Genomic DNA, 16,851 nt, shown 5'->3' with positions numbered 1-16,851 from the left:
CATATCTCGTCGTATTACGAGAAAGATCTCAGGTTTTGCCAGTTGTGTGGGAGAGGCACATATTCTCTCAGGGGGGCAAGTATTTCAGTCACGTGTTTATTCTCAGGATGACACATTCTCTCCACTGTAGTGAGTTATTGTGCTGCAGATGCGGGGCAAAGCACAGACAGTTATATGAGCAGTGAGAGCTCATCTTGTATCCCCCTGCGTACAGGATGCGGGGGCAGAGGAGGTGGTTTCGGTTTGACTGTTTTATCTCTTCAGTCACACCTTTTCTTTGGATTTTCAACTCCTGTGCAGCCGGGCTCCAGGTGAATTCTGCACGCAGAATAAACTCAAGGATTTACAGTGTGGCAGGAACCTCAACCATGACTTATTTGTTATTTCAAATGCATTATCTGAGGGAGATTACAGTACATTGTGTGAGAGAGATGGAAGATGAGGATGAGGGGGTAGGTGGGTGGTGTTACCCGCTCCTGATTGGTGCACCCAACCTAAACACACTCGAAGTCTAGAGCGTGGGAGGCTTTGTGGGCTATGCTCCACTGAGGTGTGTGGGCACCGCTGACTTTGAGACTCAGTATAGAATTAATCCACAGTAAAAGAGGGAGCTGTGGTCAGCAGCAGCAGTGGTCTTAATCACACAGAGGCCTGTGTGTGTGTGTGTGTGTGTGTGTGTGTGTGTGTGTGTGTGTGTGTGTGTGTGTGTGTGTGTGTGTGTGTGTGTGTGTGTGTGTGTGTGTGTGTGTGTGCACGTCCCTCTTCCTCCAAGCCAAGCCCCAGAAGGCAGGCTGAAGGGCCATGTGATGCCACCCACTCTCGAGGGCAGTGCATGGCAGGGCTGGCGCTAGATCCTGCAGAGCGGGTGGGATGAGCTCAGATATTGGAGGCTGGCACTGGCTGAGAACAAGGCTTAGCTATGGGAGGTGTGGGGGGGAGGGGGGGAGGTTTGGCTTTACCACTCACTGCAGCAGAGGCATCAAACGCACCAACCTGCTTCAATCACAACAGCACTGCAAATAGTGGCAGGCAGCGAGTCTTACAATCTAGTAAACGAGAATGGAGCAAAGAGGGTATACATATTCAATTTATATACCCATGGATATGCGTAATTGTCCCATATTTTAATTTCAGCATCTTAATGAGACACCTGCTTACCATATAACTCAATATTTATGAACTATTGTGTTGCATTAAGGCCTCAAATGGGATCCTATTATGTGAGAAAGGAGACCGATGAAAGGGAAATAAAAGGCAATTCAGAATGATTGTATCCTGTATATGTTTTTTGCATGAGTCTTGGTTTAACAAGAGCTAAGTGAATCTGAATATGACAACATGGAGGCTGTGTTGAAAAAACGAGTCGCTTGCCAAACAACTGCTGTATATGCCTAATAGAGCTCTTTGTTGCTTTGAAAGGCGAAGGGAGGTCCCTCATGCAAATTCAAAGGACATTCTGAGAAAAGGAGATCCAAGAAAGAGGACAATGAACTCCGTCTCATTCAGTACTTATTATGAAGGATGCAGGATCCAAGAGCTCTGGATACATTGCTGGGAATAAAGGACCCCTCTTGTGGCATTGTGTGACTAACATTAGGCACCACGTGGAGATGTAATTCCTCTGCAATGCTTAACAATTCATTCCATATTATTAGCAGCCGCAGACCTTAAGCATGGGGCAAAAGTGGAAGAGTCTTACCCACATTGTTGTCTCTAGCAGCCCAGTCACGAGACTAAACTCTCCGTCAGAAGTAGGCTACTTATCCCACACATTAGGCTACAGGCTGCTGCCCACCAAGAAACGTTCTCCTCATTCTCACTCCACCAACTCAGCAAGCTGCTACTGTACTGTCGATAACTAAAAAGCAAAGACTAATTTAACTTCATACCTTAATTTGATGTTTTTTCTTTTCATCCTCACAAATCTTTGTGTGCATTATAGTTGAATATAGAGTCTTAACTCTTGCTAACCAACAGCTCTGTGAGGCTGTAGCCTACTTGGTGCAGCACTGCTTTGAGCTCAATGCTAACATGCTAAAATTACCTTGTTCATCAGTTTATGTTAGCGTGTTTGCATGCTTTTGCTAATAATCACGGAACACATGTCTAGCTGAGGCTGTTGATAAGGGCGTTGATATTCTTGTCTAATACTTTGGTCATAAACCAAAGTATATATATACATATTTTGACCATAGGCCTATATCTCTGTTCAAACTCTCATAATATTTATGAGATAAAAGATAAGAACACGGACCCATTTTCTACCACCTAGAACACATTTCTGACAAGAAATAAATATAGTGTCAAATATCTGAAATGTGACATATATGTCACATTGGGCTTTAATGGTAAAATAACTCTTATAACTTCATTAACAAGGATGATTTTGGTTTAAATTAGTTTGAACATTCTTTTAATTGAAGAATAAGAACATATCAACTCAATATAATTGAATCAGCTAAATTAACTGAGCAGATCATAATAATATTTCTAATTGTGCATATATGTCACTTTGGGTTTACTGTGAACGTTTAGGGTTAAAGTCCTGATGTGACACCATGTGTCACAGCAATGTTTGTCTCATTTGTTTCATATCAATTTGATCAATACATGTTTCCACAACAGGTTATATGTAATGAAGGAAATGTTATGTAAGCATTTTAATTCTAAAATGGCTTGAATTTTACCTTTAGCAACAAAAAAAAAGCTTTTGAAATGTAGCTCGTTATGTCACATGTTAGTCTGGCACATGGACATGTTGTTATGGGAACACAAAATCACATGTCTTGGACCATGCCCCACCAGACTGTTCAGTGTGTGTCACAGAGGGACTTCGTGAGATAAAAACAAGGCTAAAGCTGTATGAGGAACTTTCCAGAACATTTAAAGTTCATGTGACACCCGTGTAATGGTGGGTCCTTATGGGTTAAGTCAGTACCAAAGTGGTGGAGCAACCGATTGACTGTCTGCTGCTAAATAATACAATAACTACAAAAATAAAAACAAGTTTGACTGGTAAACCCTTTGGTCAGCATTTAAAGATTAAATTAAGATGTAGGCTGATTAAATTCCTCCTCATAAATAAGTAATTAACCATCAGTTTGTATTTCCTTTCTTTGATGTAGTGTTTGATGATGGGCGCTTGATATGTAACAAATGCTCATGTGCAGCCTGCCCTCAACAGACTAAACCATTGACGGGCTGGACAGTATTCCCCAGCTTCAGATTATCTGTATACTTTTTGAAGGCCTGTTTTTGCTACGTGGCATCAACCCTATTGCCGATATTTCCCCAAATCCTGTCATTTGGCATTTCACACCAGCCCCAACTCTTTAACCTCAGACCAAACCTGGTGAAAATGACTCATTTGACTCATTTGACAAAACGCAGACAGAAGATTGAGTACTTACTTTCCAGTAATGCTACGTAAATAACCATTGAAAGTGTCCTGAAATGAACTCTTAAAGGGACACTGCAATGATTTTACACATAAAGAGAAGTTCATGGGGAGTAGCTTTATAGAGATCAACAGGGAGTTTATAGATGTGAAAACCTATTTATACTCTTAATTGAGGAGTTTGAATTGTAGCCATTATGCTGTCAACATCCAAGGACAAGGTGGAAATGTCAATGGAGTGAATTAATGTGAAATGCCTACCTGAAACGGCACCGTTCAAAAAGGGGGGGTCCCTGTTGAGCTCTTTATCGTTGTTTAATGTCTCTGTTCTGGAGAAGCTTTATCAATGCCGAGAAATCGGTCTTATCTCATCATCATCTTTAGGGAAATTCTGCCTTACAAAGTTGGTGCATGGAGGTTTATAGGCAGAAAGGTTTTATGATAAAAATAGTTACGTTGCATCACGGGAATTGTAGCATCCAGTCAGTTTGGAGCTGGACCGACATTTGCAACATGAAATTAGGATATTTTGGTCTCTGCGGCATCAATTTGGACCATTTTTTTATTTGTCTCTCCAAGGTAAACCAATATTATGGAAATAAAACGTTAAAATGCTGGAATACCCCTTTAAGGATGCTGCTAAGTATTTTAAAGTACAAAGTAAGACAGTCTACATAATAGTCCTCAGTGTTTATTGTGTAAAACGCCATAACCATTCAGTGTTGAGTTCTGGTACACTAATCCAGTATGTCATTCTGTTATGGTTTGCCTTTAGGCCTGAAAGCAAACAGATAGCAACATAATGTATTGAAGTGTATGTGGATCAAGAAAAACCTGTATATCATGATTTCCTCCGAAAGGTGTTTGAACTGTGATTCAAGAAATCTGCCTAAAAATGTAATCTTGCATGTGTAGTTTTCTCATGAGAACATCCTTGGAAGAAAACAAAAAAAGACACAGACACACCGTGTTTGTAACAATAAACTATTTTTTTCCATATTTACATCTGTACCTAATGTGCAAAATTAATAATTTAAGGTAGTGTAAAACTCTTAAAGGAATACAAAATCATATCTTACAGTCCTAACATGGTGAGAGTCCATGAACTTGTCACATAGAAACAAAGAGGAGCAACACTGCAGTGTGTACAGGAGAGAGACAGAAGCAAACCCAGGGAGCAGTGGACATCCTTGGCCAGGACACACTTAGTTAAGGACAGCATGGTACAATATCCAAGCATCACCAGAACAAACAGCAACACAAACACTGCATCTTTACAGTAGTTATGTTGAATGAGCAGAAAGCACTTGGAGGCCTGGGGTTTAACAGACCCACTGATTGGTTAAAGCACTGATGATCACAAAGGCTTGAGGTGCTCTTAGCAGCAGGTGCTTCTTTTAACGGCCTCTAGATATGGAAGAAGAACAGACAATCTCACACTGGACCGGTGACACATCTATACTGCAGGTCACCACAGAGTGCTAATAGCATGGTTGCACATTGTGTTGTGTGTGTAGAGGGGAAGAGACACGTAATCACACTTCAGACAAATGCGCATCGGCCTGCTCTCACTACCCACAATTCATCTCATCTAACACAATGACCGAATAGAGTAGTTAACAGGCGACTCGGAAAACACACCATAAACGCTGCATATTTGAGAAGCAAATCGTCCTATGCACATTGTTTGGTGTTTGCCACATACACATTTGGAAAATTTGAATTGCAATTTTTTTTTTTTTTAAGAAAGCCAGTTCGGCAGTGCTTGTGGTCTTAAGGAGGTCGACTACGGGCAAAAATGTGAAATGGTATCTTACACATTATTTTGAGTCCAATTCTGACACAGGAAACCCTTGCACCGTGGTAAGAACAAAGGTACACTTAACAAATGAGATAGTTTTACATTTTTCATCCTAATCCAACAATACAATCTATAATGCTTACACATTTTAATTCCTGTAGTTCAAATTTGTTTACAAAAGCACACCGTGACAATCCTTTACAATTTACAAGACACAGTTAACCTACAGTAACTATATTATTGGTGCATAGACAAAATTGGGAGAGGGTGTAGCAAAAATCACCAATTTATTGCTTTAAAGTCTAATATTAATCTCCCATTAAATGTATTTTGATTGCAAAACAACTATACATTTTCCACATAGATTTTGAAGAACCAAGCAGAGGTATTGCATTCAAACTGATTAAAAGAGCTAAAATGTTCCCTCCTGATGAGATGCAAATCTTTTGTACTTTTAAAAATAAAGACATTTCCCTCACATAAAGAAAGTTACATCACAGAGAGATGACTTTTACTCTAAAACAAGTAAAAGACTAACTTCAATGATACAGACAAATTATACCCAAAACAAAACTGCACAATTTCTGGCCAAAGCTGCTCACTGTTTCATGTTCTGCTTCCCCCATCATAAAGTAACACTCTTTACTAACAAGGGAAGGGTGACAGGAATACAAGAGCATTCTTCAACAAAATAGGAAAATGTTTGCCATCATGTTATTAAATGCAGAGTGCAGATGGTGTCGTTCCCTCAAGACTCCTGCGGCCTCCTGACAAGTGGCTGTGATGGCTATGCGGGCCTCTGCACTTTGCTCTCCCTCTCCCTGCGCTTCATATCCTCTCTGTAGCAGTAGGAACAGTAGTTGTCTGTCTCCGGCCGGCCGTAGAAGGAGCAGTTCTCCCTCTTGCAGCGGCGCTGCTGAAAGCAGTACAAAGGGCTTCCAGAGCTCCGCCCTTTGGTTTTGTCTTGATTGAGCCAGGTGTGAGACGAGTTGTCCTCATCTGCAAACTCCAGGCAGTCCTGAATGTCTCCTGCGTTGAATCCATTGGTGTAGGTGTGGGACTTGTGTTCACTGGGCATGTTGTAGGACAGCGTCTCCATGGTGTTAACAGTGCGGACCCCCGACAGGCGAGCAGGGCTGTAACTCTGCGAGGAGAGTGTGCGGTTCTGCTGGGGGTAGGTGGCACATGTCTTTAGGGTGCCCACCAGAGGCTTATAGGGGTCATCTTGGAAGATGGAGGATTGCATGTTGACATCTTGTAAGTGGATCACGCTGTGCCGCTGGATGGGCGGTGTATGGCTGTAGTGGGCAGACACAGGGACGGTCCCAGGTCTCTTAGCACCAATACTGGGGGAGGAGTAAGGTGCAGGGGCTGGGTAGGAGACATGGTGGGAGGCTATTGGGGGGGTGAGAGGAGGGACTGGGACAGAGACAAGAGGGGCTGCAGGAATGGGGCTGTTCCTGCCCTGCATCTTGAGGCCCAGCGGGGGCGGGGGGTTGTGGTTGTAGGTGTGGTGGGGCAGGACGGGAGAGCAGCTCTCAGGCGGGGAGTTGTCCGATCTCTCCCTCTGGAAGACACTCTCATGCTCAGGCTTCTTCAGGGCCACCTCGTTGGAGGCAGGCGGCTTCTTCTCCGCCTCCTTCCTCTTCGTCTCCTGCTCCTGGCTGAAGCGCTCCTGCGCGTTGGTCAGGTAGTAGTTGATCATCTCCTCGTGGAACTGGTGGCGATGGCTAGTCAGCAGGAGGCCTGCAAAAATGAACTTGCGCTCCCCCTGCATGGCAGCCCGCAGGATGTTGAGGCTGAGCTTCACATCCGTGCTGTATTTCCAGTTCTCCAGGGTCTTGTCTCTCCCTGCACTGTCCTGTCTCTCGGTGGGGGAGGAGCTAGAGGGTCTGTCAGTAGGGGAAGGACTAGTGGCCTTCTCGGAGGAAGTGGAGCTGGCAGACTGGCCCGACTCCTCCTTGTTTCCCTTGGTTGTCTTAGACTCCTTCTTCTTCGACTTTTCCCCTCCATTCTCCCCACTTCGACCTGAGCCAGAGTTAGATTTGTTCATTTTGCCATGCACAAGGCCACCCAGACCTCCCATGTTCTTCTTAAGTTTGATTCCCAAGGTTTTGCTGAAGCTACCTAGTTTGTTGGCTACAGAATCAGTCCGGCTCTTGTCTTTGTCCTTGCGCTGCTTCTCTTTGTCCTTCTCCTTGCTGGGCTTGCCGTTGTTGACGTTAGAGTTGCTGCCCACAGACTCACGGTCAGAGTCCATGGACTCAGCCAGAGACTGGACATCCTCACCTGCAGAGGCTGTGGGAGACTCTGGCTGAGCCAGGGGAGCCTGCACAGGAATACACACAAACACATAAACAGCAGTAATGAAAACATTTTTTTAAAACAACTTTGTTGCCTGATTTGTGGTGATTCATAATCCGTACAAACACATGAATTCCTGGGATTACTGCTTCCTGACAGTAAATCAAACTGATTGATTGTGGTTCTATGGGGTTTCAAGAACATCTGGAATGGAGGAGTCTCTCTAGGGCTAAATTAACCATGACGAACAAGAAACACGTGTGAGAAAGAGTTACCCTTGTTTCAGATGGAATACGGATCCATGTTACATTCATGTAGTTGTGCAACAGGTTGAGTTTGGCCTCCAGAGACAAGATGAGACTGTGGGAGAACAGTTATCCAGAGTTAACAACAATCAGCGGACATTTGACAAATATATATATATTTTTAGAAACCTAATGGCATTTACAGTATAGCATAATCATGGGTCTAAGAATGATATTTTTACAAACTAATTAATTTGAAAAACTCAAAGAATGTTTGCAATTCATTAAGTGTAATATAACGCGGTGGTGTTAGGATCTATACATTGTTCACAGTGCAGCTTGTTATATGATAAGCTAACCCCCTGACTGGCAGGCATGTGAAACAGAAACCCTTACATAAACTCTTTGCTAAACTCAGAAAGGGTGTTGCTGCTTTAGTGAGGCCATTCCTGGGAGACCCTATGGATGACTGACGTGACTCACAATTTGTTCTCTCTCTGCTCATTCTTTGAAGTGACCTGAGCCCAGAGCCCATAATCAGAGTTAAATCCCCCACATACAGCCTTGTGGGTAGACTAACAGAACTGCCTTGGCCTGCAGTTTTTACTCTCTCACCCTTCATGAAGCTGCTTTCCTAGTCAGTGCTGCTTTGTGTGCTTTGTTGATAAGCATCAACACCCTGTGATATACTATACAGGACTTACTTGGCTAGCTTGGTATTATCATTGTCGTCCCTCCCCCACTCCCAGTCCCTGCCAGGGTCCACGGCAAAATGGAGTGCCAGCAGCTTGTGCTCCGAGTCCGTCAGAGGGATAACAGCTGGAAGAGATGAGATTATCAGAAGGTTAGTTTGGTCTAGCTTTACCACTGGAGGCTGCTTCGCACGCCACCAATACTCTCACAAGGCCACCGAGAGCTAAAGTGACACCATAATGACACACTAGAATAATGCCACTTCAATCATCCCAGATGCATGTCAGCGAGGGTAAAGTATACCGTGAGTGCATTCTATCTGCCATCCATTTTTTAGGCAGAGAAGTGACCATGACCAGTGAGTGTCACTCACACTGACGCATGCTGTCAGAGATGGGCCTCTGTCTGCAGCTTACCGTCTGTTAGATGCTCCTCTTAAAACACAGACTGCACTCTATCCTGGTTCTCTGAGATACAGTACGGGCCTCTCTTGCCTCGACTAACCAGTACATCTACATTTTCCATGGGAAAGAAAAAACCCTAGTTCAATTTGTATCATGTGGTACGTTCAAAGCTTAAAAAAGCGACTCAATGGGCCTTGTGGTGAGACTGTTTTGTTTCCAGGGTTTTTCTTGATTTGTTTTCAATTCTAACTTTTGAACTACGATATTTATAAAGTCCACAGAAAAATTGGAAACATTGAGTTTCAACATCTTCAGTTACATGACAACCAGGCACACTTCGTCATTTGAGCAATATCAAGTGATACAATTGAAAGATAAACTAAATAGAACTTTTGGTGAGATTGTTTTTGATGTATGTTTTACAGGGTCAAGTATTCATTCTCAAATTGTGTGTTTTTTTTTTTAATGGCATCCTTAACTATTAGCAATAATACCACTGCCTTTCCAGAGATAATACTGACATCTGGGTACATCGAATTTGCTTCAGCAAAGTCCAATAAGACTAACAAGCATTTTAAACTATACAACAGGTTGTAAACAAGCCAACCGTTAAGGCAGATTACCACTTATCACTTTTGTTGGAGGTAAATCCAAAGTGAATGTAATTTAAATGATGGTAATAATCCCTTGATTCACACAAAAGCATTGCAGGCCGTAAGGAAAGAATGTAAGGTCAAAGTTGATGTAGGAAGTCAGTGTGTAAACTGTGATGAATGTTTACATCTGAGAGCTTAGGCTCATATTTTAGCATTTGTCTTTGATTTCTCTTCTATAGGGTCTGACTGGGTACTCGAAAGGAGGGTCAGGCCGATTGTCGAACCTCAGATTGAGGAGGAACAATGCGGATTCCGTCCTGGTCGTGGAACGACGGATCAGCTTTTTACTCTCGCAAGGATCCTGGAGGGGGCCTGGGAGTACGCTTATCCGGTCTACATGTGTTTTGTAGACTTGGAGAAGGCGTATGACCGGGTTCCCAGGGAGTTACTGTGGGAGGTGCTGCGGGAGTATGGGGTGAGGGGGTCTCTACTCAGGGCCATCCAATCTCTGTACTCCCAAAGCGAGAGCTGTGTCCGGGTCCTCGGCAGTAAGTCGGACCCATTTCCGGTGAGGGTTGGCCTCCGCCAGGGCTGCGCTTTGTCACCAATCCTGTTTGTAATATACATGGATCGGATTTCGAGGCGTAGTCGTGGGGGGGGGGGGGGGGGTCTGCAGTTCGGTGGACTAAGGATTGCACCACTGCTTTTTGCAGATGATGTGGTTCTGATGGCTTCATCGGTCTGCGACCTTCAGCTATCACTGGATCGGTTCGCAACCGAGTGTGAAGCGGCTGGGATGAGGATCAGCACCTCCAAATCTGAGGCCATGGTTCTCAGCAGGAAACCGATGGACTGTCCACTCCAAGTAGGGAATGAGTCCTTACCCCAAGTGAAGGAGTTCAAGTATCTCGGGGTCTTGTTCTCGAGTGAGGGATCAATGGAGCGTGAGATGGGCCGGAGAATCGGAGCAGCGGGAGCGGTATTGCAGTCGCTTTACCGCACCGTTGTGACGAAAAGGGAGCTGAGCCGGAAGGCAAAGCTCTCTGTCTACCGGGCCATTTTCGTTCCTACCCTCACCTATGGTCATGAAGGATGGGTCATGACCGAAAGAACGAGATCGCGGATACAAGCGGCCGAGATGGGTTTCCTCCGCCGGGTGGCTGGTGTCTCCCTTAGAGATAAGGTGAGAAGTTCGGTCATCAGGGAGGGACTCGGAGTTGAGCCGCTCCTCCTTCGCGTCGAAAGAAGCCAGTTGAGGTGGTTCGGGCACCTAGTTAGGATGCCACCTGGGCGCCTCCCTAGGGAGGTGTTCCAGGCACGTCCAGCTGGGAAGAGACCAAGGGGTAGACCTAGGACCAGGTGGAGGGATTATATCTCTTCGCTGGCCTGGGAGCGCCTTGGGATCCCCCAGTCAGAGCTGGTTGATGTCGCCAGGGAAAAGAAAGTTTGGGGCTCTCTGCTGGAACTGCTACCCCCGCGACCCGACCACGGATAAGCGGGAGAAGATGGATGGATGGAGGGTCTGACTGCTCCCGTTTCCTGCGCCCTGTCTGACATCTTCGCGAAAAAAAAATGCCACAACTACTATATTGTAATCATTACCAATAAGAGTGATGCCAAAACTACGAAATTAGGACCCAGAATGTGACAAAATTAAACAGACCCGTGGCTAATACTGGAGGAAATGGCAGTCTACACCTGATCAGGGCTGTAAAAGAGGAGTTAGTAATAGCGTCGAATCAGCCACAGGAGAACAGAAAAGTTAAGAAATAATTCAATACATTTCTCGCTAACAAGATCAGCTACTAAGAAAAGGTTTTCAACATTAATCACTAGTCATTAATCAATCATTAATCACATACTGTATAACAGACACCCACCCGAGCTTCCTCTTGTGGGAGGCGTGCTTACAGTATATGTCGGTGTGGGCGTGTACGTGTTTGTGTGTGAGTGCATGGCTGCCTTTCAAAACAAGAGTGTGAGAAGGACAAGCTAGACCCCACTGGCCCACATGACAGCTCTCCTCAGGCTGCGTAGCGTGGGGGCTGTTGTCCACATGACAGCAAAGAGAGGCAGGCTGTTCAGGCCGAGGACATTCCTGCCTTCACTGTCAGGCCCAGATGGAAGATACAGTCTCCTCCCTGCCTCATCAATTCTTCCCCTGCCAATGGGCGGCTCTGCAGGCTTCACAAACAGACAGCAGCAGCAGCAACGGCCCCTCCCGTGTCCCCAATGAAACTGCAGGTCATATACACTTTCTTTCTTTACCCCTTATGTTTCTTGTCGAGTCCTTATGTGTCAAAGTACACTATTAATCATGATAAGTGTCAAAATAGTACATGCATAGTGATGATGCCTTAGGTTCTTGAAACTGATTTAGTGCAGCCACACCCTTGCCAGCACATTTAACACTGCAAACCCGATCACTTGTATCTGACACTATTAGTAGCTAAGCAAACCATTTCCATCAGCTGAGTAAATACATCACTAATAGAACTGCTGACAAACTGGGCTTCTCCAAAGAATATGTCACAGTTGCATGTGCGTCATACTGCAATGCATTTAACACCATCTTCCTAAAAAAAGGGGCATGACTAAAACCTGTAGCCACAGAGACAAACAGAAATAAGAGCAGTGGTGGCAGCAGTGAGAACTAGGAGGAAAAAACTGTGGTTTTCTTGAACAACTCGAGCCCAGAAAGAATCCGTCATAATCACAAACACACACAGGCACAGGGAGAAGGCAGTGAACCAGCTCTGACTGGGTTCCCACTCAGGTCATGCAGTAGGCAGTGGAGGTTTTTAAGGTGGCGTCCTGGCTCCCACGACGCAGCTGTCCTCCTTTCTCCCTATTCCATACTGCTGTGTGCGCCGTTGTTTCTGATTGGGCCCGGTCCAGTTTCTGAGAATCAACACTGCCAATTGAGCTCTGGGGGACTAAAGTGTGCTGTAATGCATTTACTATCCCTGTTGGCAGCCTTGCTTTGTTGTCCTTGAATGACCGATCTCCCTCGCTTGGATGACATCATAGCCCTCCGTGGTATGCAGGCTGTGTACTCAGCAACTTAGCTGCTACAGTATATGCTATATATGCTACTTTATGCCTGCCTTGCCTTGCTTAGTTTGCATCTTTGATTTTAGGGGGACACGGGGGAGGAAACTGGGGTGTAAGGAAACTGCTGTTGGAAATGAGGACGGTCACCTTTCTAAGCATGTATTAAAAATGTTCAATCGGACATAAATATCTAAGCTTTTCTTTTTTTTGCAAAATCAACGTGACAAGTGTATCATGAGAGCAGAAAGAAAGAGGATTCTCTCTCCCCTCCGTCCCCTTCAGAGGACAAAGTCCCCCATTACAAGCTCTTATCCTCAGCAGGAACACTGAGCCAATGTTTCCTCTGTTTGCGATTCAAGAACGATTTGTACTGCCTGGAAAAAGCACACATTTGAATACTTCACTTTGGTCACTCTGCACAGCTGCAGATTTAAAGAGCCCAGTTCACCAGAGTAAACAGCAGTCATGCATTGAAACAAGCCTGAGCTTTTGTTTGTCACAGATTTGTACAGCAGAACCATGTTGGTAATTACAAGAGCATCACATTCAAAGTAACACATAAAACCACAACAATTGGCATTTTAATTCTGACTGCCATATTGATTTCATTATGCTGACTACGTGGAGAAGAGTGCACTGTGGTGTCTTTAATAGATAGAGAAACCTGGCCAGAGTACTTCAGTGTTATGTAGGTGGTCTTTGTATACAAGACGACCATTTACCTCATTCCAATAGGTGTTAGGGGGTTAATGATGGGATGCCAAAGAAAACCTGGAAGTGTTTTGGAACTGGGGCCAGAGCTTGAAATAGCTCCAGCGTTTCTTTAGAGGGCCAGTTTCACTCATACATCGTTTAACCACAGGAGCACAAACAAGCTGATAAAAGACATTGCCAACGGCGTCTACTGAGGAGCCAGTCATGATCACACAGCAGGTGTGCAGCGGTCGGCCCAAAACAAACTCATGTGCACAGGGCTCTCGGTTAACCTGACTAAAGTACCTTACTCGGAGGAAACACTCGACTGCTCTTTTGGGATGTGCTCGGAGGGGGAACAAAATTAAATAAAGAGCGTTTTGATCCTTAGCAATAACCTCTGACTTCAGTCACCACTCCCTTGTTGTTTTTTGCACTGTCTGCCATCAATATAGCCCCTGCAGCGATGCAAGCAGGCCATAACAGGGTCAGTAGCGTGATGTGTCAGTGGGATTTAGAATCAGGTTACTTGGGGCGACTCTGCTATAACCATCCTTACAGACGGCCGAAGAAAGAGCCAGTATTCTAGCCCAGCCTCTGGCACCTGAACACACACAGGGCCAAAGGCCTCTCTGATGCTCTTCCTTGTGCCGAAGGAAACTGAGACCAACCCTCCACCTGAGACGTCCACACATTGGCCCCACTGTCAGGAGAGAGGATTGGTTTGTCGGGGTCCCGGCCCGGGACCCTGCCCATATGTGGTGAAGCGGAGAGGGCTTAGGGGCCGGCTGGGGCTACTCTTCCCTAATTGGCAATGGAAGATTAGGTCTGCCTGCATGTCTGACCCTCTGCCTGTCTGTTTGGCATCTGTTCAGTTTACTAATAATATCATGCAAACACCTAAAACTTAACATGTGACATACATAGAAATACAGAAAAACATACTGGGGCAGCAACATATTTCTATCATTGACTGGGTTACATGATTCATCACATGACCTACAAATGCACCAAGCTAAGCATACAAGTCTTTTCATAACATCCTGGAGAGAGAGACTGCAGACAAAACGCAGTCTGATCCTATCACAGAACACAGTGTGCCAGAAGGGAAAAGTAGAGTCATGCAGTGGTGTTGTGATGAGCTACAGCCTGTGGACGTATGCACCATCTGGTGGACACACAGAGAATCCCCCCCGTCTTACTCAACACCCAAAAGAAAGTGGGAGTGCTGAGTAGTTATGGGCTGTGGAGAACACTTTGATGTGCTGCTGGCATTAAAGGGAATGACTTCAGGGCAGGGATCGCAGGTTAGTAATCATGTCTGTCTGCAACTCTGCAGTGGCTGTACCCAGACTTAATGAATAGGTTGGTGTTTACATGCCGAGAATAGGAAACTTACATGCTTAGAAAGAACATGGGAGGAGGAAGACAGAGAGAGGAAGAAAGAAACAGTTTGCGTAAGTGTATCAGTGTTTGAGAGTGAAACAAAGAGACAGAGTTGGCCTGCAGCCCACGCAAATGACAAGTGAGTTCCTCCCACTGAGTCAGATACAGAAGAGTGCCGTGACTACCAATACTGGTTGTCAAGGAGATCCACTCTATTTGTCAATTCAAGGAACTCCATGTGAGATTACTCTGACCCCCAGAATAAGCAACGCATCCGGAGTGGGTGCACTGGCATCTGAACGGGCATAACAAGACAAAAACAAGTCGTTCATGCAAAGCGGAAAATCAACACTCCCTCACCACAACATAACACAATCAACATGCTCTACGCAGCACGATAATCAGAGATCTCTGTGGAAGAGGCAAACGCACAAACAAACTTAATTCAAACAGTGACTGTGTTGTTGAGATACAGTGACATACAGGCTTGAATAATAAGGCTCAGTGAATCACAAAGAGAGGGCGACTGCCCACTTTCCCTCCTTGTTGCCCACTTCCTGGTTCCTGCTGCAGTCCGGCACGCTTTAATAATGGATCTCAGGTAATTAGACTGCTGTCTCATACATTATTCACTTTGAGCAGGACAGGCAGGCCACTCGCCCTCATTCTCGCAATCTACCCACCTAAAGTCAAAGCGAAGACTAACTATTACTCAATTTAACTAATGCACATCGCAGCAGGCAACACAGAACAGTAGGCCAAGAAAAGGTTTATAACCCACATCTCAACTGTGGATGCAGCCAGATGAGTTTGTTCAGATGATGTGGATTTGTGATGGTGTACAGTAGCTCACCTTGCTCTCGCTGCTGGTCTCTCTGCTCCATGGACACCAGTGCGGAGAAGTGAGCCTGATCGTAGGCCAGGACCAGGGGGGAGCAGTGGCAGCGACTGGGAGGAACCTCCAGAGGCAGATAGAGTCCTCCAAATGGGATCGGAGCAAACGCTGAAACACCATATCTACTGTCAGTCCATTGCTTATCTTACTGTAGACGATGAAGGCAAGAATCAGCCTACCTTCTCCTCCTGAGTCTCTGAGCATCGTGTCGGCCACCACTACAATCGGCCTGCGTAACACGTGGGCCAGCACAAACACATGGAACTCCTCCAGACTCTCATAGACCGGATCCTCGGAGTTATCCACCCTGCAAAACAGAAACAAAACTTGTAACACAGTTGGACAATCCTAAATACTAGGACAATTTCCTGAATAGTATTGAGTCATGCAACAAAACCTCTCGCTAATCATGTGCCTGTGTAATCTAATCCGATCCATTTGGATCCATTTTGCCCTCTAGCTTCCTTTAAGAGACATGAACAAAGGTCCATCTGTAGTAGACGTGGTTAAATGAAAGAAAGCAGGAGAGAGAGAGAGAGGGAGAGGGAGGGAGAGAGAGAGAGAGAGAGAGAGGAAGGGTGAGATGGGAGAGAAATAGCAGAGGCAGAGCTTTCAAGCATGCAACCACCAGGGAACCAGAGGATGTGCAACAATTAAGTTGTCAGCCACACAAACAGCCACGCTGCCACATTCACTCTAATAAAGAGCCTCTTAATATGTGACTCCCACTCATCCTGTTTAGGGGCTCATCCCCCACTAGGACCATCAAACATCCCTAACCTGATTACTGTATTACAGTCAAACTCAATGAGAGGTTAAATGAGTAAATCATGCTCTTTAATGGGATTCTTTCAGTGATGCAGGGCTTCGTACCGCACCAGTCAACGCTGACGAAACACAGCGACTGAATGTATGAGTATTTGTTCAGTCAGTACTGAACACAGACAACCACAACCTGCTTAGATAGCATTTCATGAAATACAACTATATTTAAATCAACAGCAGACCCCTGAATGAGATATCTGTTGATCACAGTTATGTTGTTGTCAACCACATCAGCTGCATGTACGTGACAAAGCCTGTATGTTCAAAATGGAACCAAGAGACAAACCACAAGGTTTCTGTGCGTAGGAGGAAACTAGAGTTAGTTTCCAATGTGCCTCCGTAGCCTGAGACAAACCCACTCTTGTTTTTGCAACAGGGGGTGGGGGGGAGAGGAGGCGAATCACCTGCTGCAGCTAAAGCAACCCACTGCTCATGGGAGGCTGTTTCTACAGAAATGATTAATACTGAGGGCAGCCAGTAGAGGGCACAGCCTCACACAAGAACCTCAGCAATGATATTAAATCAAGGAAGCAATTTAAAAGAGCAACAGTCCGAGTG

General features: G+C 45.2%; 1 protein-coding gene across 3 annotated transcripts in view; it reads right to left on the bottom strand.

Annotated features, from left to right (window-relative positions):
* Positions 1-4,086: 4,086 nt before the first annotated feature.
* Positions 4,087-16,851, bottom strand: part of otud7a (OTU deubiquitinase 7A) — a 50,393-nt gene continuing 37,628 nt past the window's right edge. For all 3 annotated transcript variants that reach the window (XM_034085472.1, XM_034085473.1, XM_071203514.1), the window contains 5 exons: positions 15,648-15,775; positions 15,427-15,576; positions 8,452-8,566; positions 7,778-7,862; positions 4,087-7,527 (listed from right to left, as the gene is read on the bottom strand). In XM_034085472.1, the coding sequence (XP_033941363.1) occupies positions 5,986-7,527; positions 7,778-7,862; positions 8,452-8,566; positions 15,427-15,576; positions 15,648-15,775 (2,020 nt within the window). In that variant the 3' untranslated portion in view covers positions 4,087-5,985. The remainder of the gene's footprint in view (positions 7,528-7,777; positions 7,863-8,451; positions 8,567-15,426; positions 15,577-15,647; positions 15,776-16,851) is intronic.

Source organism: Pseudochaenichthys georgianus, chromosome 6 (genome assembly GCF_902827115.2).
Source record: "Pseudochaenichthys georgianus chromosome 6, fPseGeo1.2, whole genome shotgun sequence".
NCBI classification, from domain to species: domain Eukaryota; kingdom Metazoa; phylum Chordata; class Actinopteri; order Perciformes; family Channichthyidae; genus Pseudochaenichthys; species Pseudochaenichthys georgianus.
This window is presented reverse-complemented; position numbering and strand designations above follow the sequence as displayed.